The sequence below is a fragment of the Phyllobates terribilis genome, unplaced genomic scaffold (assembly GCF_046119375.1).
Source record: "Phyllobates terribilis strain yellow unplaced genomic scaffold, ASM4611937v1 Scaffold_7__3_contigs__length_470593459, whole genome shotgun sequence".
Taxonomy (NCBI): domain Eukaryota; kingdom Metazoa; phylum Chordata; class Amphibia; order Anura; family Dendrobatidae; genus Phyllobates; species Phyllobates terribilis.
In genome coordinates, this window is record NW_027362767.1 from 403,589,397 (window position 1) to 403,615,366 (window position 25,970).

Genomic DNA, 25,970 nt, shown 5'->3' on the forward strand with positions numbered 1-25,970 from the left:
TTGATCCAGGGAACTAGACTGATTGTCAGATGGAGTCAGGAAGGAATTTTTTTCCCCAATGTGGAGCTTAGTGTTTGCCACATGGTTTTTTTTTGCCTTCCTCTGGATCAACATGTTAGGCTATGGGTTGAACTAGATGGACTTAGTCTTCCTTCAACCTTAAAAACTATGTTAATATGTTTTAGGGATAAAAAGAAAAAAATTATTACAAATAAAAAAAATGGAGAAAAAAAATTGCCCTCCCTCACAAAAAATAAGACTGTTTTTCATATGAAATATTTATTGCATAGTAGTAAAAAAAACTCTACAAATTAGGTATCTACGCGATCGATATAGCCTGAAGAATTGATTCAACGGGTTATTTAGTGTAAAATGTGAACAGGCACGTATTCAGATAAACACATAGACGATGTTGACGTCTCCTTCCACTTCCACCTTGTCTACTTGCTGCAGATTGCTCAGCCGGTAAGCGTAGTTGAAGCTGAGACTTCCATTCACAAAGACTTTAAAATTCTGATCGTCGCTGTAGATGGAAATCTGGAAGAAATGAGACACGTAATGTGAATATCAAAGGTTTTTTGGGATGTTCTCGGCAGGGGTGTACATAGAAATCATGGGGCTCCATAGCAGAAGGGTATCACTGATTGATTAGTATAATTAGTCCTAAAATATTAGGACTCACTGAAAGATATAGTAATAGTTAACTTTTATTCTAAAATATAAAAATAACCTAAATGACATACAACATGGTGCACCCAAGTATTTAAATTCCTAGAGTGACCTCAAGAATTCCCAATATGCTGCTATATGAACTTTAAAGGTTCGGTCCTCTGAATTAGTCTAATGATAGTATATAGGCCAGATTTAGATACTCCAGTCATTTAAAGGCACAGTGCATGTACCCCATTCTAGAGTGGACGTCCTTCGTCTGAAATATTTTGTAGGCAGAGCAATGAGAGGATTGGAATCCACTATGTATAATTGTTTTTAGGGGTTGTGGTCTCCATTTGTTTTTGTGTCTCCTGATGAGTTGTTCTAATCAGAACTGCGAAACGCGGCGAGACCGAGACATTTAGTATTTGTGACTACAATCACATTGGGGAGGCTTAGAGTTTTTTGTTTTTGTTTAGTCTTGTCAATTCTTGAGGTCACGCCAGGAATTGAAATACAGTATATGAGTGCACCATGTTGTATATCATTTGGGTTATTTTTATATTTTAGAATAAAAGTTAAGTTTTACCATCATTTTCAGTGGGCCCCATAGCAGAATTGAGGCTCCCCACCCCACAAAAGAAAAATAATATTTGGCAGGGTCACAAAAGAGCATATCCCACAACTTTGCAACCCTTACAAAGTTATTTCGCTCCTATTGAAGCCCCTTAGTGTTCCCACACACTAAGATACCCCTTTTATGGCCCCCATAAAGTATGATGCCAACAAATGTTCCCCCCAAACACAGTAAGACAATCTCACAGTGAATTCCTCCACAGTACAATCCACACACACACTATGATGATCCTACAGTACCCCCGCAAAGCATGATACCCCCACACAGCATGATGGCCACAAAACAGTCTCTACACAATATGATGCCCCCCACACAGACCTCCATACAGTGTGATGGCCCTCCATAAAGTATAGTGACACCCACACAACCCACCACACTGTATATTGGTCTGCACACATTATAAAGGCCCCCACTAGCCCTCCAAACAGTGTAATGGCTCCCCACACAGACCTCCACACAGTATAATTGGCCACATACAGCCCTTTAAACAGTATAATGGCCCTACATAGCCCTCAAAATAGTATGATGGCCCCCTCATAGCCCTGCAAATAGTATGATGCCCCCCCAGTAGTATGATGACCACCACATAACTCTCTAAACAGTATAATGGACCCCACATAACCTTGCACACAGTATAATTGGCCCCATACAGCCCTTTAAACAGTATAATGGCTCTACATAGCCCTCCAAATAATATGATGGCCCCCAAATAGTATGATAACCACCACACAGCCCTCTAAACAGTATAATGGCCCCCACATGGCCCTCCAAATAGTATGATGGGTCCCACATTGCCCTCCACATAGTATGATGGCCCCCTCATAGACCTGCAAATAGTATGATGCCCCCCCCAGTAGTATGATGACCAGCACACAGCCCTCCAAATAGTATGATGGGTCCCACATTGCCCTTCAAATAATATGATGGCCCCACATAGCCCTCCAAATAGTATGATGCCCCCCAAATAGTATTATAACCACCACACAGCCCTCTAAACAGTATAATGGCCCCCACACAGCCCTCCAAATACTATGATGGTCATCCAAGTAGCATGATGGCCCCAACATAGCACTCTAAATAGCATGATAGCCCGCACACAGTACTCATCGATTAAAAGATCATTGTTTTCAACTATATCTGCACTCAGGATGTGGATACAGTTGAAAGTAGGGTGGGGGGCCCGCAGACGGCGCTGTTACCGGGCCCCTAGACTCATGGGCGCCATACTGCGTGGTCTGCCGCTATTAGCTGTATGCCACTGGCTCTCAGAATTAGATAGATCAGAAATTTTCATCCATGTTTTGGTGCAGCATTATCTGCCAGTAAATTTCCTGATATATTTGTACAGCGATCAGAGCTCCGTTTTACTGATACAAAGTTCCAAATTCCTTGTGTTTTTTTTTCACAAAACTAAAAGATAAAATTCTGTTTGCAGAAGCTACCCCTAAGGATGCTTATAGATGTGTATACATTGAACTTAATAATAAAATATATCACTATAATTGTTTAACCAGGCTCTCTTCCAACCACAAAAGCACTGGTCAGAGTGAGGCAAAGTTCAATAGGTCCAACAAGCTTTGCAGTAAAAACAGATAAAATACAACTTTTATCACAACAACTATCTTCAGAGTAGAATCCACATCATCCAGAATCTCCCCTCTCCATCGCACCTCCAGAACTGGTGTATTCATCCAAGCTTGCCCCAAGAAGAAGCCGACAGGCGAAACCTGAGATTTGGTAGAAGCTGGTGATTCACATGTTTGACGTTTATTTTTATGTTTTTAAATAATTTTTTCTTGTGAGTTTAATAAAAAAAAACAATCAAAGCTAGTTTCCGGCAGTGCTGCTCTATGTCCAGTTGTTCTTTACAGGAAACTTGTTGGCGTTCATCGCTTGTGAAACTACTGGTCTCAGCAGGACTGAGAGGAACATAATTTGATGAATACGCCGATACTGGAAGTGTGACAGAGAGGGAGGATTCTGTGGATTCTGCTCTAAAGATCCTTGATGCCATAAAGTTGTATTTTATTTGTCAATAATAAATTAGTATGCAGTAAGCTCTTGAGCTCCCTCTAGTGGCCACTGTATGTGTCTTGTAGTTTTTTATTTAAAGGGAGTCTATAACCCCAAATTGTAAATTCAGCTACTTAAATGTAGGGGACTTAGTCCCTATACAAATGATGCTAGAAATATACATTTTAGTGTTGTTGTTGTAGAAAAATTCACTTTTAATATATATGAAAATGAGGGTGCTTTGGTTTGGTGAACCCCTTGGCTTGGCGTAGCTATTGACTCGGCTCTCCGTAACACCCCCCGATTAGCATATCTAGCAGAGAAATAAAAAAGTTATGGCTCTGGGTAGAATAGGAGGAAAAAAATTGAAGCACAAAAATGGAAAAATGGCCCCTGAAGGGGTTCAGAGATGCCTCTCCGACCTGCAGTACAATCTTCTGTTCTGCATTATGGAAACCTTGGCTTATTTCTACATACATTTTCCAGTTACTTACATTGAAGTATTCTCCTACTTTGAAGGGATTTTTCACCTGTTCGGTCTCTTCCTCTCCCCAGGTCCCATTTATAAAGCTGTTCCGGACCACAATGTTCTTGCTAAGATTAGGTTTCAGGTGAAGAGCGATCTCATTGTTGTAACTAGCTTTAAGATTAATAGTGAAGCTGGAGAAAAATAGTGTACGGGATAGTAGATTAGAATTATTGGTGAGCTCCAAATAAAAGAAAAAAATAACCTATCCAGCCATTGAAAACAACCCGCAACCTGTCCGGATGGCCCTCTACGGGGGTGTCCTCTAAGCACCCATGGTGCCGTGATCGTCCAACTATTCAATATGTATCCTCTGATGTCAAATGTCAGGGCAATATGTCCCAAATCCACAGGATAGTTGATAAATTGCTGATTGCTGGAGGGTCCAACTGCTGGGTCCCCCACTGATCCAGAGAATGGATGCCCACTGGCCTGGCTCCAGGGCCAGACTCTCCATCCTCCTTCTGCTCTGTCCAAATCTCTATGCTCTTTTACTTCAAGTCAGCTCCATACAAACTATGGTAATGAGGGGTAACAGAGGACATAGTACAAACTCCATACAAGCTCCATACAAACTCATGGTTGTGAGGGAGAACAGAGGATATCGTACCCCCCCTCTCCATACAAGATCATCGTGATAAGGGAGAACAGAGGACATAGGACCCTCTGCAACATACAAACTCATGGTGGAGAGTGGAGAACAGAGGACATGGGACCCTCACTCCATACAAACTCATGGTGATGAGTTTAGAACAGAGGGCATGGGACCCCCCGCTCTATACAAACTCATGGTGATGAGTGGAGAACGGAGGACATGGGACCCTAGGTCCATACAAACTTATGGTAAAGAGTGGAGAACTTAGGACATGGGACCCTCAGCTACATACAAACTCATGGTACTGAGCGGGGAATAGAGGACACAGGACGGCTCCCACTCCATAGCAACTCATAATAAGGGGGAACAGAGGACATTGGACTACCCCACTCCATAGAAACTCCCCCTAACAGTACACTCATCTACTACAGAAGGTCTTTCCAAGACTTTGCTCCTCACCTTTTGGCTTTAGAGTTTACAATCCCCTTCACAACCACGTTGCGTTTTGGGATCATTCCACCTCTGATGTTTGCCGAAAATGGAACTGGCTGTAAATAACATGAAGATTATTTCAGTGTAGAGAATCCTATTGACCTCCTACAATGAGGTGGACACGGGATAGTCATGATAACAGGAAGAAGTGGACACTTACTGCATTTACGTACGCAGGTCCCAACATCGGCTGCATGAAGGTAAGAAGAGATGGTGAGACTCAGGTAACCAGGTTAGCGGAGCTTTCTTCTATACACTACTTCACTATCCACACGTTGGATTAGTATATACAGTTGTGCTCAAAAGTTTACATACCCAGGCAGAATTTTTGCTTTCTTGGCCTTGTTTCAGAGAATATGAATGATAACCAAAAAACTTTTACTCCACTACTGGTTATTGGTTGGGTGAAGCCATTTATTGTCAAACTACTGTGTTTTCTCTTTTTAAATCTTAATGATAACAAAAAACATCCAAAAGTTCACATACCCTGGTGATTTTGGCCTGATAACATGCACAGAATTTGACACAAATGGGTTTGAATGGCTACTAAAGGTAACATCCTCACCTGTGACCTGTTTGCTTGTAATCAGTGTGTGTGCATAAAAACTGAGTGAGTTTCTGGGATCCAGACAGACTCTTGCATCTTTCATCCAGCCACTGACATTTCTGGATTGTGAGTCATAGGAAAAGCAAAACTATTGTCAACGGATCTACGGGAAAAGGTAGTTGAACTGTATAACACAGGAAAGGGATACAAAAAGATATCCAAGGAATTAATAATGCCAGTCAGCAGCGTTCAAACTGTGATTAACAAATGGAAAATCAGGGGCTCTATAAAATCCAAACCAGGGTCAGGTAGACCAACAAAGTCGGCCACAACTGTCAGGAAAATTGTTCGGGATGCAAAGAAAAACCCACAAATAACATCAGCTGAAATTCAGGACTCTCTGAAAACATGCGGTGTGGCTGTTTCAAGATGCACAATAAGGAGGCACTTGAAGAAAAATGGGCTGCATGGTCGAGTCGCCAGAAGAAAGTTATTACTGCGCAAATGCCACAAAGTATCTCTCCTACAATACACCAAACAGCACAGAGACAAGCCTCAAAACTTCTGGAACAAGGTAATTTGGAGTGATGAGACCAAAATTTAACTTTTGGCTACAACCATAAACGTTACATGTGGAGAGAGGTCAACAAGGCCTATGATGAAAGGAACACCATTCCTACAGTAAAGTACGGAGGTGGATCGCTGATGTTTTGGGGATGTGTGAGCTACAAAGGCACAGGAAACTTGGTAAAAGTTGAAGGAGAGATGAATGCAGCAAATACTGGAGGCAAATTTGCACTCATCAGCCCGGAAGCTGCGCATGGGACGTACTTGGACGTTCCAAAATGACAACGATCCAAAACACAAGGCCAAGTCGATTTGTCATTGGCTACAGAAGAACAAAGTGAAGGTTCTGGAGTGGCCATCTCCATCTCCTGACCTCAATATCACTGATCTCTCTGGGGAGATCTCAAGCGCGCAGTTCATGCTAGATAGCCCAGGAATTTACAGGAACTGGAGGCTTTTTGCCAAGAAGAATGGGCAGCTTTACCATCAGAGAAAATAAAGAACCTCATTCACAACTACCACAAAAGACTTCGTGCTGTCATTGATGTTAGAGGGGGCAATACACGGTATTAAGAACTGGGGTATGTGAACTTTTGATCAGGGTCATTTGGATGTTTTTGGTTGTCATTAAGATTTAAAAAGAGAAAACACAGTAGTTTGACAATAAATGGCTTCACCCAACCAATAACCATCAGTGGAGAAAAAGTTTTTTGTTATCATTCATGTTCTCTGAAACAAGGCCAAGAAAGCAAAAATTCTGTCGAGGTATGTAAACTTTTGAACACAACTGTACATGTATTGCATTTTTCCTGCTTCTAATAGCAACTCCCGTAATAAGTAACCCTAATTATCTTCCAATGGGTTTCTTCAAAAGGAAAAATCCTTATTTAATTTTTTTTGCTATTCTTTCCTCCCATGGAGCCATGAGTTACTCATAATCGTACTAATAAATACCACCGCTACCTCTAGTTATACTGACCAGGAGATCGCACTGAGCTGCTGACATCACAAGACCCTGAAATAGATATAAAATAGTTAGTATACCATACAAAGGAGGGAACGCGGAGGAACATTCACTGGTTACATATGTGCCACCAAGAATATCCCCTTTCCTAATGCAGAGACACAACAGTTAGCTCAGTACTTGAGATCTGGTTGATGGAACCATGAGCAAGTCAGCCACTGACACCAGGAGAAGCAACCAGCCATTAAAAATGATCTATCACTTCCCATAATATGTATATTTTTAGCTGGTGTAAATGCCGCTGTTCCGGAGTTGATCTAACTCCTTCATCGGGTACCTGAAGAAGGCGGTAGATCAACTCCAAAATGCTTTGTCTCAATAAAACTTTCAAACAAGGTGAGCAGTACACTCAGATCTATTGATCCACACAAGGAGCCCTTTTCTTTTCTCTTTTTCTTACTATCTCCATTAGAACCCCAGAATTATGGGTCCTTATCGATACTTACCCCCTTCACGCCGGGTCCACTGCCTATAATGGCCAGTTCTTGGACTACGATGTCTCCCGAGACCTGTATCCAGTTCACTCTGTCCAGAGAAATTCGGTGTGCAAATTCAAAGAAAGGGGCGCCATTTGCAAACACCTACAAAGAAGGAGATGATTGAGATTACCAAATTTCAGTTACAATGGTGCTTGACTCAAGTATAAGTGACACTCTCATCTCAGGCGTCTTCATAGAAATTGGATGCTAAATGCCAATTTTTAGGTGATTTTAAAAGTTCAAGAAGACAACTCAAACATTTGTCTGGGAAACAAGGTCCAGACCTATTAAATAATAATGAACTTTTTGTTTTTTTCTTTGCACTCAAACAAGCAGCTCCTGAGGTCAATAAGGTCACAGTTTGGCCAAAATATGGCCAAAAGTTCTGGGTCACCTACACAACAACAAGGGCTCAATCATAACGTCCGTGTCCATTTTACCTGATAGTTGTTTCTCGTAATCTCGAACATAATGAAGAAGACTTTCCCAGACTTGAAAGGCATTTCTTTCTTCAAATCCTCATTCCCCCAAACTTCGCCTTGTTTTGAGTTAAAGACCACCCGGTCACGGCCATCATATCGAGCGTTCTGGTGGAGGGCAATGTCTGACGTCTCCTCTTGTCCACAAGCGAAGTTTATAGTAAACCTAACAGCGAGGAATTAATACAAAATCATAGTCTAAAAAAAATAGGAAGTGGTAAAATATGGAGCTGTACCTCCATCTCTGATGAGCTACCGGTGCGATTGGTTAATGTAAAATGTCAATCCACCATGTGTTCCTGCTACATGATTGACTGGACCTGAGGGCCTGGCCTTGATTATGGCCATGCACTAGAGATTTTGACCATTTTGTGCTTGACCATCACTCCTGTTCAGGACATGATCAAGAATGACAGATGTTGACTGATGGGAGCTCTGTCAAAATATTGATCTGCCGGGTTCCATTTTGTTGGCTGCTGTAGTAGAAAAGCGTTCATGACGAATAACAGATTTGCCTCCCATCAATGGAAGTCCAGACCAAAGTCTCCATACACATTAGGCTAACGTTGGGCGAGCCAACTGATATCAAAGGGTTTGGCCAACAGCCTAAAGTGTATGGGGTCCCTTGACAGATTATGTGGGGGAAGGAACCGGCATGTCCAACTGAGGACTGCCAATCCTTTGGTTCTCTAAGAGATAAGCCGCCACCGGAGATGTCTGACAGCAGTTGTCTCATAGGAAAAAAGGAAGACTCGGCAGAGGGAAGGCTCAGCAGAGGGAGCGCTCCTGTGTATCGGAGAGCCAGGCAAGATATTTGCCGGCTGAACATACATTCGGCCAACAGCGATCTAATGTGTATGGGGGCAGGCTTAAGGGACAGATCTCAGCATAGAAGGTGTAACATACCTGGCGGCATCCTTGCATAGTGGTCCATCTCCCACTGTGCAAGAGCGCGCACTTGATCTCCTGTCCAGAATGTCTCTCTGGCTTCCCTCCATGCTGTCTGTTTGTGTCTGTTTCTGCTGCTTAAGGGCGGCGCCCGATCACTTCCTGCTTTTTGTACCTGCTGTGGGTCACACCCCTTGTGCGTCCTCAGCCTATTGCTGTCTGTCACCTGGTATATAGCTCAGCTGCTCCAATCAATCCCTGCCTGAGCATAGTGTTTCATTCAGTGTGTGCTTACACTCTGAAGGTGCCAGGTCCCGTTCTGTGTTCTCTTGTCTGCCTATCCTGGAGGCTGTTTTTCCAGGCCTGTCTGAACACGCTCCTAGCCTGTTCCTCCTACCTTCTAGGGGCCGATTACCTAGACCCGCTCCTGTATCTTGTCTGTCCTGTCTGAACACGCTCCTAGTCTGTTCCTCCCGCCTTCTAGGGGCCGATTACCTAGACCCGCTCCTGTATCTTGTCTGTCCTGTCTGAACACGCTCCTTGCCTGTTCGTCCTGCCTCTCTGGGGGCCGTATTCCCAGACCCGCTCCTGTATTCCGCTGCAGTGTCGGTCTCCTCCGTACACTCAGTTCCAGTCTGAACTCTCTCCTATCCTTTACCTGTTTTGCCTCTATGTCCGTTCCCTTCCTTTTTCTGCAGAGTCTGAACTCGTACCTAACTCCTGCTTGTTGTCTCTGTACTCCCGTTTGTGAGTTTGTGGTCCACTCGCTACTTCACTGCAAGTACCCTGTGGGTATCTGGCTCTGCCTTTCCCTTCCTGTCTGTTCCATGTGAACAGAGCCCTGTCCCCCCCGCTCAGCCTTGCCTGCTTTACTCCTTTGCTCACCGCTCCGGCGGTTCTAGCCTGCTCTGACTCCTTTGCTCACCGCTCCGGCGGTTCTAGCCTGCTCTGACTCCGTTGCTCACCGCTCCGGCGGTTCTAGCCTGCTCTGACTCCTTTGCTCACCGCTCCGGCGGTTCTAGCCTGCTCTGACTCCTTTGCTCGCTGCTCCGGCAGCCTTGCTCCGCTCTGACCCTTTTGCTCACTGCTCCGGCAGTCTCGCTCCGCTCTTATCCTTTTGCTCACTGCTCCGGCAGTCTTGCTCCACTCTTGCTCACTGCTCCAGGCAGTCTCGTCCTGCTTTACTCTTGCTCACTGCTCCGGCAGTCTCGCTCAGCTCTGACCCTTTGCTCACCGCTCCTGGCGGCCTTGTCCTGCTCTACTCTTGCTCACCGCTCCAGGCGGTCTTGTCCTGCCTTGTTCTCGCTCACCTCTCTGGGCGGCCTCACTCTGCTGTGTTTGTCCGCCACATCTGTGGTTCTGTTCCTGAGTCCCAGTGTGTACTGGGTCCTATCCCGCCAGTGTCCCTACCTGCTAGTGCCTCCCTGTCTGCACTCTAGCTGTGCTTGCCTGTACCCCTCTGCCTGTATTGTTCCTGAGTCCCAGTGTGTACTGGGTCCTATCCCGCCTGTGTTCCTACCTGCTAGTGCCTCCCTGTCTGCACTCTAGCTGTGCTTGCCTGTACCCCCCTGCCTGCATACCCGCCTGCCTGCATACCAGTCGTGCCTGCCTATACCCGCCAGTCTGTGCGCCAGCCTAACCAGCCTGTTCCTGTATTCCCCTGTGTGGGTCAACAGCCTTGTCCGGGGTCTGTCCTGGAGTAGCACCTGGTCCCTCTGCTCGGTTCCTCCTTGGTGCACTGGCGTCGTATGCCGTCGTGCGACCCTGGTCGGATCGGGTGAATACCTAGTTACGCCCCTCCAGGCATTCACTCTCCGGCACGGTCCAGTGGAATCACTACAATCACACGCACACGCCGCTCAGCCCGGGCGTGTGCATTACAGCATGCTCAGGCCATGGTTCCCGTTGAGCCCCACAGCCTTCGCTCTCTGAGAAGTTTTCCAGCGAATACATGCATTAAAATAAATAAATAATTTTTTTTTTTCCCTTTAGCTGAGTTCCAGGCGAATTACGCACCCGTCCAGATGGATCTATCTGCTCTCGTTCCTGCGGATCCGCTACGTTATTATGGGGATCCAAGACAAAGTTGTGCATTTGTGGAGCAATGCATGCTACACTTCAAGTTCTACCCTCTATGTTTTCCCACCGATCGGGTTAAGGTGGCATTCATTATGTCTTACCTGGCGGGTGATGCCTTGGAATGGATCAACCCCCTATATGAAACACAGGATCCGATCCTCCTGGACCTAATGGCCTTCCTGGTAGCCTTTCTAATGGTCTTCGATGATCCTAACCCGGAGGCTCCTGCTGAAGCTTCACTTCCCAATATTCCGGAGCAGCCCCAATGGGTAATGTGTGTGGGTAGCGCAATAGTCCCCCAGCCCAATGAGACTACTGCCCACCCAGAATCCTCACAGGGTGACTACGCTTTCCGGAATACTTCTCCCAACCTCAAGAGGCAGTCCAGACGTGCTAGACGTAGAGGCAAGCCGTCACGCCAGGGTCTGTCCTCCCTGAGACCTCCTGACCCCAACCTTGAAGTCCCTACTGAAGCTTCATCTCCCTGTATCCTGGAGAAGCCCCAACGGGTAATGTGCGTGGGTAGTGCACCAGTTCTCCTGCCCGAAGAGACTTCTGCCCATCCAGACTCCACACAGGAGAACTTCCTGCACCCGGCATCAGATGCTTCACCCACTTTAACCGGTGTGCATGTCCAAGGATGCTCCAAAGCTGTGGTTACCTCAGAGTCTGTGCACCTCTACTACCTGGCGGAGGACCCCCTGTTGCCTCCTGAATCCTCCGGGATACCACTCAATGACAAATGGAGAGAGACTTCTCTACACCCGGTACTCGATACTTTGTCCGCTTCGTCCTGTGAGCCTGACAATGGGTACCCCAAAGTGGTAGTTACCCCCGAGTCTCTACACCCCTCCTACCAGGCGGAGGACCTCCAGTTGTCTCCAGAACCCTTCGGGGTGCTACCTGGTAGCGAAAGGACAGAGACTCTCCTATACTCTGTACCTGATATCTCGCTCGCTTCGTCCACTGAGTCCAACCTAGTGTACTCCGAAGCAGTGGTTACTCCCGAGTCTCTACACCCCTCCGACCAGGCGGATGACCTCCAGTTGTCTCCAGAACCCTTCAGGGTGCCACCTGGTGGTGAATGGACAGACTTTCCTATATCCTGGATCTGATACCTCGCTTGCTTCGTCCACTGAGTCCGACCTAGTGTACTCTGAAGCAGAGGTTACCCATGAGTCTCTACACCCCTCTGACCAGGCGGAGGACCTCCAGTTGTCTCCAGAACCCTTCGGGGTGCCACCTGGTGGTGAATGGACAGAGACTTTCCTATATCCTGGATCTGATACCTCGCTTGCTTCGTCCAGTGAGTCCGACCTAGTGTACTCTGAAGCAGAGGTTACCCGTGAGTCTCTACACCCCTCTGACCAGGTGGTGGACCGCCAGTTGTCTCCAGAACCCTTCGGGGTGCCACCTGGTGGTGAATGGACAGAGACTTTCCTATACTCGGTACCCGATACCTCGCCTGCTTCGTCCAGTGAGTTCGACCTAGTGTACTCTGAAGCAGATGTTTTCTCTGAGCCTCTGCACTCTTCGAACCCGGCGGAGGACCTCCAGTTGTTTCCTGAATCCTCCGGGGTACCACCAGATAACAAAGAGACAGTGACTTTTCCTCATTATGTACCTGATAACCGGTCTATTTCTTCCTGTGAGCTTGACAAGATGTACCTCGAAGCAGAGATTACCCCCAAGTCTCTGTCCCCCTCCAACCCGGTGGAGGACTTCCAGTTGTCTCCTGTACCCTCTGGGGTGCCACCTGAAAATATGTGGAGAGAGACTTCCTTGTGTGCTGTTCCTGGTACTCCACCCGTTTTGTCTGTTGCTAAGGGTGGCTGGATGGGAGGTAGCATCCTAGCTACCCAGAGGAGACCAGTTTTTCCGGTGGACAGTGGAAGTGATCTCTTCGAAGTGAAGAATTGGCCCTCGAATTCCCTGCGGAAGATTCTGGCAGGCCTGAAGAAGAGGGGGCGTAAGGGGGGGGGTACTGTAACATACCTGGCGGCATCCTTGCATAGTGGTCCATCTCCCACTGTGCAAGAGCGCGCACTTGATCTCCTGTCCAGAATGTCTCTCTGGCTTCCCTCCATGCTGTCTGTGTCTGTTTCTGCTGCTTAAGGGCGGCGCCCGATCACTTCCTGCTTTTTGTACCTGCTGTGGGTCACACCCCTTGTGCGTCCTCAGCCTATTGCTGTCTGTCACCTGGTATATAGCTCAGCTGCTCCAATCAATCCCTGCCTGAGCATAGTGTTTCATTCAGTGTGTGCTTGCACTCTGAAGGTGCCAGGTCCCGTTCTGTGTTCTCTTGTCTGCCTATCCTGGAGGCTGTTTTTCCAGGCCTGTCTGAACACGCTCCTAGCCTGTTCCTCCTGCCTTCTAGGGGCCAATTACCTAGACCCGCTCCTGTATCTTGTCTGTCCTGTCTGAACACGCTCCTAGTCTGTTCCTCCCACCTTCTAGGGGCCGATTACCTAGACCCGCTCCTGTATCTTGTCTGTCCTGTCTGAACACGCTCCTTGCCTGTTCGTCCTGCCTCTCTGGGGGCCGTATTCCCAGACCCGCTCCTGTATTCCGCTGCAGTGTCGGTCTCCTCCGTACACTCAGTTCCAGTCTGAACTCTCTCCTATCCTTTACCTGTTTTGCCTCTATGTCCGTTCCCTTCCTTTTTCTGCAGAGTCTGAACTCGTACCTAACTCCTGCTTGTTGTCTCTGTACTCCCGTTTGTGAGTTTGTGGTCCACTCGCTACTTCACTGCAAGTACCCTGTGGGTATCTGGCTCTGCCTTTCCCTTCCTGTCTGTTCCGTGTGAACAGAGCCCTGTCCCCCCTGCTCAGCCTTGCCTGCTTTACTCCTTTGCTCACCGCTCCGGCGGTTCTAGCCTGCTCTGACTCCTTTGCTCACCGCTCCGGCGGTTCTAGCCTGCTCTGACTCCTTTGCTCACTGCTCCGGCGGTTCTAGCCTGCTCTGACTCCTTTGCTCACCGCTCCGGCGGTTCTAGCCTGCTCTGACTCCTTTGCTTACCGCTCCGGCGGTTCTAGCCTGCTCTGACTCCTTTGCTCGCTGCTCCGGCAGCCTTGCTCCGCTCTGACCCTTTTGCTCACTGCTCCGGCAGTCTCGCTCCGCTCTTATCCTTTTGCTCACTGCTCCGGCAGTCTTGCTCCACTCTTGCTCACCGCTCCAGGCGGTCTCATCCTGCTTTACTCTTGCTCACTGCTCCGGCAGTCTCGCTCAGCTCTGACCCTTTGCTCACCGCTCCTGGCGGCCTTGTCCTGCTCTACTCTTGCTCACCGCTCCAGGCGGTCTTGTCCTGCCCTGTTCTCGCTCACCTCTCTGGGCGGCCTCACTCTGCTGTGTTTGTCCGCCACATCTGTGGTTCTGTTCCTGAGTCCCAGTGTGTACTGGGTCCTATCCCGCCAGTGTCCCTACCTGCTAGTGCCTCCCTGTCTGCACTCTAGCTGTGCTTGCCTGTACCCCTCTGCCTGTATTGTTCCTGAGTCCCAGTGTGTACTGGGTCCTATCCCGCCTGTGTTCCTACCTGCTAGTGCCTCCCTGTCTGCACTCTAGCTGTGCTTGCCTGTACCCCCCTGCCTGCATACCCGCCTGCCTGCATACCAGTCGTGCCTGCCTATACCCGCCAGTCTGTGCGCCAGCCTAACCAGCCTGTTCCTGTATTCCCCTGTGTGGGTCAACAGCCGTGTCCGGGGTCTGTCCTGGAGTAGCACCTGGTCCCTCTGCTCGGTTCCTCCTTGGTGCACTGGCGTCGTATGCCGTCGTGCGACCCTGGTCGGATCGGGTGAATACCTAGTTACGCCCCTCCAGGCATTCACTCTCCGGCACGGTCCAGTGGAATCACTACAATCACACGCACACGCCGCTCAGCCCGGGCGTGTGCATTACAGAAGGTTTGGTCATTTTGTCCAAGTAGTATTTATAATTAATGGCATTGTTGTCTAAGACGGCAGCTTTCACAGCCCACCCATGGATAAGTTCATAGAAAATGGTGATCTTAAAGAAGACCTGTCACCAGATCAAGAGTGCCTCATTTTGTCCCTTATTTTATTCCCTTGTTTCCCCTGAGTATTCAGTTTTTTTCTTTTTTAAGATCTGCCATACAGTTCCAGAGATATGAGCCTTTCATTTAGTGTCACTTTTTATGGTCTTTACCGAGAGGGCGTTGCTCTCAGCCTAAAGACACACCCCAGAGGATCCTGTGAGCCACGCCCCTTTAGTAAAGACCATAAAAATTGCCACTAAATAAAAAGGCCCATATCTCTAACTGTATGGAGGATTTAAAAAACTAAAAAAAAATGCAGATAATGAATAAACCTGTCTTACCTGTTATATTTACTTGGAAGCGTGGCCTGAATAGTCACAACCATCCCCACCCGCAGGCCTCCAGCTATCATTGTGGTATAGGGGATGGGCTGCAACAAATCACAGAAATAGAATTAGAAACCTTTTGGTCATTTTTTGCTTTTATTCCAAAGCTCAAATCATCGATTTGAAAATACTTTAAAATATAAAGGGAAATATAAAAACTTGAGTCGTCTTTCTGCATTCAACGGTTTTACAGAAATTTGGGTATGTTCACACAGCTTGTTTTGAAGTGTTTTTTTTTTTCCCATGGAAAAACCGCAGCAGAAAGTAAATACGTTTTTTCCTTCATTTTGATGCGTTTTTGTTTAATTTTTTGTTTTTTTTTGCTACAACATTTCAATGTCTTTGGGAAAAAAACTGCAGTAAAAACAGCGAAAGAAATGACATTCCATGTTTTTTTATAAAATGTATTGGAGGTCAAAATATGCAAGTAGAAAAAAAAATGCATTGTGTGAATGAGATTTTAGAAATCTATTTCATTTTGTTGCTTTAGTGAAATGCTGCTTTTTTGTGCAGTGTTTTTGGTGTGGTTTTTATGTGTTTTTTGATGCATTTTTTTGGTGCTCTGCCATATTGATCTCAATGCGAAAAAAAATCAGTAAGAACGCTGAAAGAATTGACATACTGTGCTTTGTTAAAAAAAAAAAAAACTTTCTTTTTTAGGAGTATTCGTCTGGCCAAAAAAAGCAAAATTGGAACAAACTTCCCTCCACCATGCACACCTGCATTAACCAGTTCAATGATACTAGTAGTTACAGATCATTGATCGGGGAGGTCCAATCATTGGCCCATGTAAAAGTCACCTTAAACAACTGCCGTGTCCAGGGATGTCAGAGTCACTCCCAGAATGAGAGATTTTTGCAGGTTTATGGGGACAGAACATCATTTCTTCTCAGGGTAAAACAGGGATGGGGCATTTTGGGATTCAACCTTCCTGATCCTTCGGTTTTACCAGATGTTCATCCTCCAATTGTAAGAACACCGAATCGAATGGAAATTTATGAAGAAGGTTGTTATCTGTTGTCTATGGTCATTTTTGTTTTATCAGTTCCCTGTTGTGTCCTGTAAAGTCCCTCAAGCAGGGGCGTAACTATAGCCAGTGTGGCGGTTGCAGTCACACCCGGGCCCTAGAGCATAGGGGTCTCAATGACTTGGGTGGGGCCATATGAGAAGACCAATACTGACCTAGACCCACAGAAGTCGGGGGCATCGATACCCATGAGCTTCAAGTTACACAACTGACTCGGTGGGTTGATTCTGTATAACACCCCCTGTTTCTTGGCCTAAATACAGACAAGACTTCTGGTAGACCTGGAAACCAGGCCTTTTATTAGAATAATTGACCTCACAGCTTAGGGGTCTTTTTTTTTTTTTGAGGGGTGGTAATAGCATTGCATATCACTACAAAGTCACATCATGTTGGCGGCAGCCTATAAATTTCCTAATGGAGATAAAAAGATGACATCTGTGTTGCAGATTTGGTCGACTTCAGCAGAAGTAACAGCGTTCAGACATTTGTGGGGCAATCCAGAGCTTACTTGTGACATATAGGAACTGTACAAATCGTCAACGGAGAGAAAAAAACAAGACTCATCCTAAGATGGCTGCTATACTAGAGAGTGACAGTTTAAACAAGAGAAAAAGACACACTACATATTATTAAGCATCAACAGATAGAACAGCGCCATCTGCTGACACTGCAATGTAATGTTCAACATATAATAAGTCTGTAGCAATGGAGATACAAGGAGGACATCTGTTCCTCCGGAGAACAAAAGCAGCAGACAGTAGGACCCATCGTTGTATTTGGATAGCCAAATACACGCATATGATACGCCTCTTAGACCTAAAACCCCAGAATCTGATATCATAGTATGTTGTCTACTATTAGATTTACTAGTTCCAGGGATTAGTCCTTTCACCTGGGACAAAAGTTTATTTTGCTGCCTTTCCTATGTATGTGAATACTTCAGTACAGGAACGGTGGCTTGTTGGCACCCTACTGGCACTGTGGACCCATGATGCATGCTCCAGCTGGCCCTCTCCTTGGGGAGCACAATGATACCAGTAGGTGGAGTGGGCTAGAGGTGATAAAGTGTTGTTAATAAGCCCCTTACCATCACCATGACATTTTATTGAATGGTCTCTTGTAGACATGGTTTTCCTATTTAGGTGGAGTAGGAAGTGCTATTTTGCCGTTGTTGCATGCATCACTTCCTCCTGGTGTGTTACGCCACATGACGGGTGCGACTCGCTGCTTCTTTTATTTTGCAGTTCTTGTTATACAGTCTTGCCTGCAGACATATGTCATACAGGGTGTGTCACCGAGTATTTGCACTGCTAACCCCACATTCATTCTACTACTCTTCCCAGGTTTGACTCACAATGGGGAAAACATGATGAAACACAGACAGCCCATCATAGAATTATAAAAAAACATTGTCTGCTCTGCAGCCCCGATTGCATCACTCATACTGCAAACGGGAAGAAAAATATGAATTTACTCATTCTAGATCGGAGGGACAGCAGCCATCTTCCCAGAATACAGTGGTGCTAATAACGTGCAAGGCATCACCTCTGGTGGTGGGATCTAGTAGGCTTGACACTTGCATAGATTCAGGATCAGAAACATCCACTGGAGGATCACCTGGTGGGCTGAGGCTTGTCAGCTAAACAATAGTTCTGCCGATTGTTTGTCCGACAGCCATCACGCACAACTGTCCCATACACAGGAGCTCTCCCTTGGCTGAGCGCTCCTGAGCTGTCTATGAGAAAAAGACGGATCGGCAGTCCGTAATCGGACATGTTGGCTTCTTATCTCCTCCATCATCATCTGTCAGGTGACAGACAGGGTTCCACACATTGGACTGTTGACTGAACCTGTCGATAACTGCGGGCTCGGCCAACGTTAGGGGAGCCTTGCACAAAAATGGCCACCAAAAGTCCATTAGAAGACAACGGATACCACCAATGAGAAAGTCCCCAATTCCGACTATAAAATGTTCTGCAAAAAGAGGTTGGTTTTATTGTTTGCAGTCACTCTATGTGACTGCAGACTGGCGAATCTTGACAGTATGGGGTGTACACATTGTCACCATTCCTGATGCGAGCTGACGGACGGTAGTCTACAGTTCCAGACTTTTGTCCCATGCTTGGACAACCCTTCTAAAGAGTTACCAAATAATTGGAGGGAAGAGGGTAATTTAATGACCTGCCTGCCATCCCACTGCCACCATACACTACACCCTGTAAGCGCTGGTGGATATACAGACAATGTCCCCCATAGCTTCAGCTTTATTATGATTTGTTCCACATGCTATCCTGCAGACTTCTGGGCCTATCATATGTCCTCCTTGTATGGCCGTTGGCGAATCTACAGACTGCCACAAGCAAGATGAGACTTTGTAGGGACAGCTTGATATTTCTAACTCTATCCAAACCCTAAAAATAGGAAAACCCTGTGTAGTGGTCCTTGGTCTTTTGTTAGGGATTATCATCCATTGATGAGGAGCAGACTTGTGGTTTGGCTTAAATAACAACGACTGACTAAACCCAACATGGCCGATCAACTTTTGTCCAGATGTTGGTTACCAGTCAGCCTCTGTCACGACCAAAAATGGTCTCCATTATGTGAGCAGAATTGGAGCCGTCAATCACCTGTAAGCCGTTCATGTGCAGGGTCTGTAAATCTTTGTTCATTGGGACAAAAAAAAAATGTGAGAGGTATTTTCTTTCCTTTCCATGACTAGACATGTTTCTCACTGAGAGGAGAAGCATGTCAAAACCCATCCCAGCAAGTGCATGTCCGTACTTATCTTTACCGGGAGCAATCAGCCTGAACACTAAGGTGGACTGTAAAATATTCCCATTTCGAAAATTGGAGCAGTGGGGGAAAGTCTGTAGGGTTGGAAAGCCGATGGACGCCAACCAAAAAGACTTGGACATCCTCCACTAGGAAAGCGTAAACTAGTATAATCCAATTTATAGAAAATAATTTGATTAAAGTCCTCTGGGAAAAGGGAATCCAAGATGCCCAGAAGGTCCAGCTCCGATGATTGCAAATTGGCCAAACCTAAAAGCAAAGGAAGGAAATCTAGCCCTGGAGGCCAGAAGGGCAAAATCATTTGCTATTACAACATTGCTCCCAATGTCTTTGAAACAGCAGGCACCAATAAAAACTCTGAATTCACCAGATGGTGCATGAACTCCAGGTTGCAGTTCTTTTCTATTCTGATCAGGATACTTTTCATCCTTGATACCAAAGACATAACTTACAGTTCATGGACCCCTACTTCAAATCTATAACAGGACTCCCACACAGCATGTGCCATTTAGAAGAATGTGGCAGAGGACCCTTTGTTCCGCCTTATGCCCGATGGTCGATGAAAAACTGCTACCACTGCACCAAATGACGGATCATTGTGGCTTCACGCACAAGAAACCTTTCTGCTCTCCGAGAAGTTTTGGTGAAACTCAAATGTTTTGCGAATTTTTGGGGAGTCCAGGAGGTTTCATGAGGTCTCCTGGTATTTTCGTAGTAAACATTAAAAATTTCTATCTGATAATACAATGTGGGAATTTTTTTCTACCGAAAGAAGCCCAAGTTAGGATGACTGCAAAAATTAGAAATTAAGGCCCCCATGAACATTGGATAAAAGTCAACCGAACCCAACAATTTTGGTGGGATCAGCCAAATATCTATTGTGTTTGGGGAAGTCCTCCTGACTTTCAGATTATGTTGGTGGACATAAGGATCAGGTGGTTGGAATTCAGTTGCCCGATCCTTTTTGGCAGGGAGATAAGCCGCCACTAGATAATTCTGACAGTGGATCTCTCGTAGAGAACAGAGGAGCGATCAGTTGAGTCAAGCTGTCCTGTGTATGGGGAGAGTTAAGAGTGAGTTGTCATCCAACTGCTATGTAATGTGTATGGCCAGCTTTATTTGGTGGATCTTACCAATTTAGGCCAACAATAAAATATCTATGTGGTTTTCCAGACAGATCCCAGACATCTGCCACCAGGGGTAACATAGATTGATAAGGTTATAGGTTATCCTGTTGTGTTGCATATCTTCTCCACCCATTCAGATAACATGTAGATTCAACCAAGATGAAAGACAATCTCCTCCAACAATAGGATCAGTCCGCCAGTCCAACCCATGTTCTCCCCAACAACAGACACCCGTGGTCGGGGGTAATATAGATTCGATAGGTTGTAGGTTTCCATGTTGTTTCCTCTGGATACTCGCCCAAGAGAAGGGGCTGAAATCTGATAACCAAAAACTAAAGTCTATGGCTTTTCCTGGAGATCAGAGGATGTCCCATTGTGTCGGATACTAAGACATTTCCATCCAGCAAACAATAGATTCTCTATGGAGACTCCACTTTGCATCAATTGACAGGGAATTATGTCTTCATCTCAGAGGTTAATGGGAATGATGAGACTCGGAGAGCACAATGTAGCGGACACACCCTGACTATCCCTTCCTCCTTTTGCACTGAAATGATTCGCTTGCTCATACTCTTGTCCTTCTTGCACCCACGGCTATTATTTCTGGCACTCGTACTCAAATTGTCTGCTTTGAAGAACAAAAATTTCTTCTATAAGCCCAGAAGTTGGAATGAGAGGTCGGGCCAGGAGTGTTGCTGCATCTGCAGCTCATCGGGGCTCACAGGTGGACCTCTAACTTTGTCGGTGGAACACATTACTGTGATTTGACAAAGTTTTGGTCAGTTTTTCAGAAGATCTCACATTAATTCTATAATTTTCTCCAGTTTGATACCTTTAGTCTACCCTCCATGCTCCGGATTCCATGGAGGAACAGTAAAACGTTAATATTTGGAAGACGTGACATTAATGAATATTGACTTTGCCAACTTTTGAGAAGATGATTAGTGAAGATTATAAATGGGAACGTATGAATCTTTGCAGGGTATATCGCATGCAAATATTTTGGCCGGGTGTCCCATTAATTTATATAGCATAACTCCCATAATATTTAGATTATTTATTTAAATGGCCTCTAGTTCCCGAGCCATGGTGATTTGATAGATGAAGGATCTGTAGGAAGATCAATCTTGTGCAAGCCTAGATAGGTCCACCGGGGTCTCCTCCGCTAGCATATGCCCCTCAACATATAGAATGTGAATCCAAAATATTGTATATGACCCGTACATCACAATCAAAAACCAGTACAGACCCCAGACCCAACGCCCCCTAAGTACACACTCCAGACCAGACACCTTCAAAATAACAACCACAGACCAGACACCTGCAAAATATCAACCACAGACCAGACTACCAGCAAAATACCAACCACAGACCAGACTACCAGCGAAATACAGACCACCAGGCTATCCCTAAAATACAGTCCCAGACCAGACTACCTCTAAGTTAAATTTCTCAAACTCGACTACCCCTAAGATGCAGACCCCAGACAAGGCTCCCCATTAACACCAACCCCAGACCCGATGTGCAGATAGTCACCCCCCTAGTTCTTTCTCTGCTCCATACTCCCAGGGCAGCTGCAGGACAGTATCTGTGGAGGCCTCCATGAGTAAAAAAAGTGCACTCCCGAGAGTGAGGGTCACCTTCCCTTTTTCAGGAGTCTCCCGGACTATCTGGGGTAACCTTTCAGGCTCCAGAGATCAATGTGACCAGAACCTCTATGCTCCTGCACTGTATAAATCTACTGCATAGTAAAAGCAAATGCAAAACTTTTTGGGTACCCAGAATAAGATGGCACACAGGTGCCCCATAACGTGTTAATCTCCCACTGTTTACAGTACAAAAAAATATCTGGGTGCGGCCGTGTCTGGTGCCTCATTCCTCTCATTGCTTACAATAATGATCATCAGTATTTTATACAATTGGGTTCAGCCGTTTGTGTCCTAGAATAACATTTTTTTATTCATTTTGTAAAAGGTATAAAAGATTTCCTATCTGCTTGTAGCATCGGCTTTCTGCATCTCTGTCAAACTAGTCATGACCGTTAAAATATGTACAACTGGTTAGTATGAATACAGACGAGACACACCCAAAGTAGATGACTGACAAATTCCAGAAAACCACAGACCTGAGAAGAAAAAATGGTAAAGGTGTAGCATGGGTGTGGAGCATCTGCCTGTGTGTGCGGAGATGATGGTGGGACAATGGTGGTGGGGCGTCTGCTGGAGTGTGGGGAGATGGTGGTGGGGCATCTGCCTATGTGTGGGGAGATGGTGGTGGGGCATCTGCCTGTATGTGGGGAGACGGAGGTGAGGCATCTGCTGGAGTGTAGGGAGACAGTGGTGGGGCATCTGCTGGAGTGCGGGGAGACAGTAGTGGGGCATCTGCTGGAGTGCGGGGAGACAGTAGTGGGGCATCTGCTGGAGTGCGGGGAGACAGTGGTGGGGCATCTGCCTAAGTGTGGGGAGATGGTGGTGGGACAATGGTGATGGGGCGCCTGCTGGAGTGTGGGGAGAAGGTGGTGCGGAATCTGCCTGTGTGTGGGGAGATGGTGGTGGGGCATCTGCCTGTGTGTGGGGAGACGGTGGTGGGGCATCTGCTGGAGTGTGGGGAGACGGTGGTGGGGCATCTGCCTGTGTGTGGGGAGATGGTGGTGGGGCATCTGCTGGAGTGTGGAGAGATGGTGTTGGGGCATCTGCTGGAGTGTGGGGAGTCGGTGGTGGGGCATCTGCTGGAGTGTGGGGAGACGGTGGTGGGGCATCTGCCTGTGTGTGGGGAGTCGGTGGTGGGGCATCTGCTGGAGTGTGGAGAGATGGTGGTGGGGCATCTGCTGGAGTGTGGGGAGTCGGTGGTGGGGCATCTGCTGGAGTGTGGGGAGTCGGTGGTGGGTCATCTGCATGGGTATAAGGAAATTGTGATGGGGCATTTGCTTGGGTATAAGGAAATGGTGGTGAGGCATCTACCTGAGTATGGGGAGATGGTGGTGGGTCATCTGCCTGGTTATAAGGAGATGGTGGTGTGGCATCTGCCTGTGCGTGGGAGACAGTGGTGGGGCATCTGCCTGGGTATAAAGAGATTGTGGTGGGGCATCTACTCGAGTATAAGGAGACCGCTATCTTGGTGTAAGGAGAGGATGGTGGGTCATCTACCTGGTTGTAAGGAGATGATGGGGCATGTACCTAGGTGTAGGGAGACGGTGGTGGGGAATGTACCTGGGTGTGGGAGATAATGGTGGGGCATTTGCATGGGTTCTGGTGAGATGCCAATGAGCTACTCTGCTGTGAGCAGGTTACTTAGATATTTAGACTTTTCTCCTCGGGTGAAGAAGCCTAGATGGGGCGCGGCTATAATAGTATGCTAGCACAGAGAAGCTGGCAGGAATCAGCTCTTAATTTCATGGTTAGGACCTTATGATACACACATGATACTGTTATTGTATAATTTTAGGCTGTTGCTCAGATAATATAATGAGCCGTAACAAAATAAAAGATGTGGATTCCCCTCTTTCTGCCATTCTAGAATAAGTAGGGTGTGGCGCGAGTTCTCTCTGCTTCGTCCCTTCCATTCTCTATCAGTCACTTTACTTTGTAGACCGCTGTGCAGAAATACTTCACCAATAGGAAAGGAGTAGGAACAAGCAGAGTTGTGACCCCAATCTATACAGAAGGGGCAGCCAGATCCCTCCTGCATGCACCCAAAACCAGCGGCTGCTAATACTGTCCGGATGGTAGATCCTAATATACTGCACTACTGGGGTCCATGAAACTTGCCCGATATCTGCTCATTTTGCAAAAAATGATGAATGCATTGAAATGAAGAAACAATATATTATCATATATTATTATAGTCTTATTATATTATCGCAGTCTAATTAGACAATTTGGAGGTGAAGTAGTTGGTACTCACGGGGTTGAACGCAGGTTGATAGCCTGGAGCTGGTACATACGCCATGTTTACTGCTATAAAGTCTTGCTCAATAGAAAAGTTTCAAGAAGACGAAAGATGCTTTATATCCGGAGAGAAGGGGCAGGGCCGGTGCCTGGAGCATATCCCCGAAAACTGGAAAATCCACTTTAGACTATGAACCACTAACCGAGAGAGACTCCTGCTGGAAGACACAGAGAATAGACTCCGCAGCCGCCATGTAATCACAGGATGATACAGATATAATAGCTTATTAGTGAGGTTACTGCTCCATAAATGTAATCAAAACTCTTATTTTTATTTTTTTTTTCCGCTCCATAAACTCAACAAAAAATAATTCAGTGCGAACATGCTCAAATAGTTTAAAAAATTCAAGTTACCAAATGAGTTCACTGATGGATTCTTAGTTACCTCATTCAACAACCAGTAATAAACAGCAGCTATAAAAGGCAACATTTTTAATAGCACCAAATGGCAAAATGATTTTTAGCTTCAAATACATTTAGGTAGGAGAAAATGTTCTCACAGGTGAAAAACCCCTTTAACATGAAGTACTAAATAATGTCCATAATACAGACCCTCAAATTTATTAAAAATCTAGTCCCATGCTAGATCATAGAGAAAAGAAGAAAAGTCATGGCGACTTGACCCCCCAAATAATTAGAACAGTCAGGGTGTGTTCACACATAGCGTTTTTGATGCGTTTTTTTTTGTTGTGCTGTAAAATTGTGTTTTACAGTAGCAGCAAAATGAATAAAATTTCTAAAATCTCATTCAGATGGTGCATTCAGCGTTTTTCACCCATTCAAATGAATAGAAAAAAAACAACAAAACAAGTAAAATCGCAGCAAAAGGAATGTATAAAAAAAGCTTCAAAAAGGCATTAAAAATGTATTTATTATACGCAGTGGTTTTTTTCTGACAACACAATCATTTTTGGTGGAGAAAAATCCACTGCAAATACTCAATGTGTGAACATACCTTTAGCACAAAAAATATGTGTATACAGAAAGGTGGGGACATGAGCTCAGGCCTTGAAGACCCTCCTTAAGGCCAGGTACACATTTATACAGAGGACTTCGCTGGACGCATATGTATGAATTGTAAAAAAAATATATATATAAATTAATTTTTTTTTTTAAAAGTCCAAAAGTCTGAAGTTATACCTAATGATTCCATACTCGGGGGGTAATTACTATTCTGCACTGCGCTCCTTATTGTTGCACATGTCTGCGTGTACCTGTACTGTTCCTACATTGCATGCTCTGCTATATCGCCAAGACTCAGACAGAACTAATTGACGTCCTCCTCCCCCTACTGTGCTCCTTCCACAGACACTACCTGACAGCATGCCCTGCAGGGTAATAGGCGGTCCCAGCCGGGCGGCGAAACACACATACCTAAAGTGTGCAACTTGTGGCTGCACTGAGCACATGACGTGACCCACTCAACATAAGAAGGAAGATTTTCCAATTCTTTTTCAGCATTTAAAGAGAACCTGTCTTTTTCCAAATATGTTACCTGGTGTCATTGCCGCTGTGCTCCTGAATCCGGCGATGTTTTTCTTTTGTTCCTGCGCCTCTCCGTTCCTGAGATATGGCCCTCTCTTTCTTGTATATAAATCTAGCCCTTTTTGTCAACTGGGTGTGGTCCTCAAGAAGACTAACACCCACTTGGATAAAAAGACAACATTTATATACTGGTAAGATAATGCCATATCTCAGGAACAGAGAGGCGCAGGAAGAAAA

The 25,970-nt window shown here is 45.9% G+C and overlaps 1 protein-coding gene across 1 annotated transcript; it reads right to left on the reverse strand.

Moving 5' to 3' along the window:
• Positions 1 to 262: 262 nt before the first annotated feature.
• On the reverse strand, positions 263 to 24,358 carry LOC141155050 (galectin-4-like). The gene is made up of 9 exons (XM_073641673.1): positions 24,205 to 24,358; positions 15,310 to 15,398; positions 7,972 to 8,176; positions 7,499 to 7,633; positions 7,008 to 7,043; positions 5,075 to 5,104; positions 4,882 to 4,970; positions 3,796 to 3,961; positions 263 to 537 (listed from the first exon to the last, which is right to left on the reverse strand). Exons 1-9 carry the CDS (start codon positions 24,247 to 24,249, stop codon positions 391 to 393), a joined length of 942 nt encoding a protein of 313 aa, XP_073497774.1. The 5' UTR covers positions 24,250 to 24,358; the 3' UTR covers positions 263 to 390.
• Positions 24,359 to 25,970: the final 1,612 nt, after the last annotated feature.

Bases quoted from the DNA above. Each gene is read 5' to 3' on its own strand.
- LOC141155050 (XM_073641673.1), bottom strand. From the start codon at position 24,249: ATGGCGTATGTACCAGCTCCAGGCTATCAACCTGCGTTCAACCCC. The intron at 7,044-7,498 runs GTAAGTATCGAT...TATCTATTTCAG, and splicing joins GTGGACCCGGCGTGAAGGGG to GGTCTTGTGATGTCAGCAGC. The intron at 3,962-4,881 runs GTGAGGAGCAAA...ATTTTTCTCCAG, and splicing joins GTAAACTCTAAAGCCAAAAG to CTTCACTATTAATCTTAAAG.